The sequence below is a fragment of the Pteropus vampyrus genome, unplaced genomic scaffold (genome assembly GCF_000151845.1).
Source record: "Pteropus vampyrus isolate Shadow unplaced genomic scaffold, Pvam_2.0 Scaffold270, whole genome shotgun sequence".
NCBI classification, from domain to species: Eukaryota; Metazoa; Chordata; class Mammalia; order Chiroptera; family Pteropodidae; genus Pteropus; species Pteropus vampyrus.
In genome coordinates, this window is record NW_011889051.1 from 408,983 (window position 1) to 411,272 (window position 2,290).

Consider the following 2,290-nt stretch of genomic DNA (forward strand, 5'->3'; position numbering starts at 1 on the left):
TCCATGCATAAGAATTGGGTGTGTTCCCAAGTGAAACCAAGGCTCTCTGTGACTGCAGAAGTCTGACCAGAATGTACAAATCCGATTTTCTAAGACTTCCTCCCAAATCGATGTTAAGGAGAATTTTTTTCCCCCCTTTTTTATGATTGCTTTCTATTTTCAAGCTTTCGGAGACCAGAGAACAGGAACAGGTGGACTTCCTGGAGCAAATCTCGTGGTGCCCGAGCGCCCCCTAGTGGCCATAAATAATTAATTCTCATTTCTACCACGACCTGGGGGAGACCGAAAACAGACCTAAAATCTCGGGTTTCCAGTCGTGCTTGAAAAGAGAGAGAAAGCCTGGGGTGCTGAGACACAGTCTTTTAGATAAGATATGGATTTAACTGCAGCAAGTTTGCATTGCAATTATCTCTTGTGCAATTAGCCACTTGGTCATAGGCTTGAGGAGGCACAGGGTGACTTCACATCTATAATTTCTGACAATTTTAATGGAAATAGAAGTCTTAGATAACCAGGAACTTGAAGACTGGGATTTTCTTTTCCTCTTCATAATCTTTGCATTAGTGATTAACAGTACCCTTGGGTTTATGCTTCGATGCTCATTTTTCATTGATGCATAAGGTTCGGTCAATATTTTTGTCTCCTCTCCTAGATATAGCGTTGAAGGTTTGCATAAGTTCAATATGAAAAATATTTCAGATATTCTTCTCATCTGTATATTAGTCTATTTTCTCTTTTTTCCTCTGACATAATACAGCGTTGAAAGGAAGGCTGGGGATGCGGGTGGGATGGCGAATAAGCTATGATTACATGTCTGCTTTTTAGTACTTTTCAATAGCTAGTCTTCCAGTTTATGTGCAGGATATTACTAAATAAAGAGAATGTACTGTACAAAGTAAATGCAACTTAAAGCAGTAACTTACAAGAGTAGCGGGACACTAAGCCAGACCAGCAGTGGCCGTTGTTCATACACTAAGATCAGAAACATTCTCAGTTCCTTAAGCCTAGGACGACCTCCTTAAAAGTGAGGTAGTTCAGCTGGAAAGAGAGACTGGGGGCGTCTGTTAGAACATACGCATAAACTCATGATACTCTACTGAATTATCATAATGTTTGTATAGGGGGAATGGTACTCATTTTCCTTCACTTTGAGAATTAAGTGTAATTTTTTTCTTTTGCTTGCACATTGAAATAGTAAACTAATGTTGCTTATTCATCATTGTTCTGATCATGAAAGCACCCACCGTTGTTACAGATCCTAATTATTTAATTTCAGTGCCCAGTTACCCCCCTGAAAATGTCCAAGCCATAGCAACATCACCAGAAAGCATATCAATATCCTGGTCCACGCTTTCCAAGGAAGCACTGAATGGAATTCTTCAGGGGTTCAGAGTCATTTACTGGGCCAACCTCATGGACGGAGGTAAGAGGATTAAACCAGGGCTTTGAGTTTGTCCCAAAAGATATGCGATGAGATTTGCAGGCTCCCATCCTAATGCGGGATTCTGGATGTGGCAGGCATCTCTTTATCACTGAGCACTTTCCTCTTTTCTCCGTGTCGTTCTGTTCTTATCTCTCATCTCACATGTTAACAGGTGCGCACAGCAGTTTAAAGCATTACATTCCTTCGAAAAGCAGTTTGAGGTCTAGGAGGGGGCGGCCCTTGGGAAATCTAAGCGTGGATGCGTTTTCCTAATTATGAGTATCTCTGTCAAGCCTCTGCAGGCAGCACCGAAACCTTGATCTGTATCTAGAAAGTTCTGTGTGATGTGTATCTTGCGAGGCTGACTTCTTCCTAGTCCCCAATAGACTCAGCAGAAAAACTTCTTCAGTTCCTGTAGTTGGATTTCAGAGGAACTCGGAAGGAATGCCAGATGCCTGGACCCTCCTGTTCGTCTCCTTCCTTTCCTGTTTCTTCTTCCCCTCCCTCTGCTTCTTTTGCCACATTCCTCTTCTTGTTTCTTTGCGTTTATTTTTTTCCCCCTCTAGTTGTAGTACAGAATTTCTCCTGTTTAGGCAGGACTTTGATTGAGAGAGTGCCTGCTCAGATGGCGGCAAGATTGGGGCCAAAGTGTCTTGGGTGGAACACATGTCAGTGTCTTTGCTGTCAGATGGTCCGTTGCAGAGCCAGGCTGACGCCCCCTGTGTGAGCATGACAGGTGCACATCTGCAATGCAGCCCCCAGCAGGAGAGGCCTCCCAAGGTGTGCCCACTGCTTATGTGCCAAGGGAACTGTGCCCGCTGACGCTATGTCCACTGATGCTTGAGAACACGTCACACACACACACAC

General features: G+C 43.7%; 1 protein-coding gene across 1 annotated transcript in view; it reads left to right on the forward strand.

Annotated features, from left to right (window-relative positions):
• The window catches only part of DSCAM (DS cell adhesion molecule), a gene marked incomplete at its 5' end in the record, with an annotated part of 274,168 nt that overhangs the window by 162,652 nt on the left and 109,226 nt on the right, over positions 1-2,290 (forward strand). The window contains one exon of the mRNA XM_011375311.1: positions 1,277-1,423. Within this exon, the coding sequence (XP_011373613.1) occupies positions 1,277-1,423 (147 nt within the window). The remainder of the gene's footprint in view (positions 1-1,276; positions 1,424-2,290) is intronic.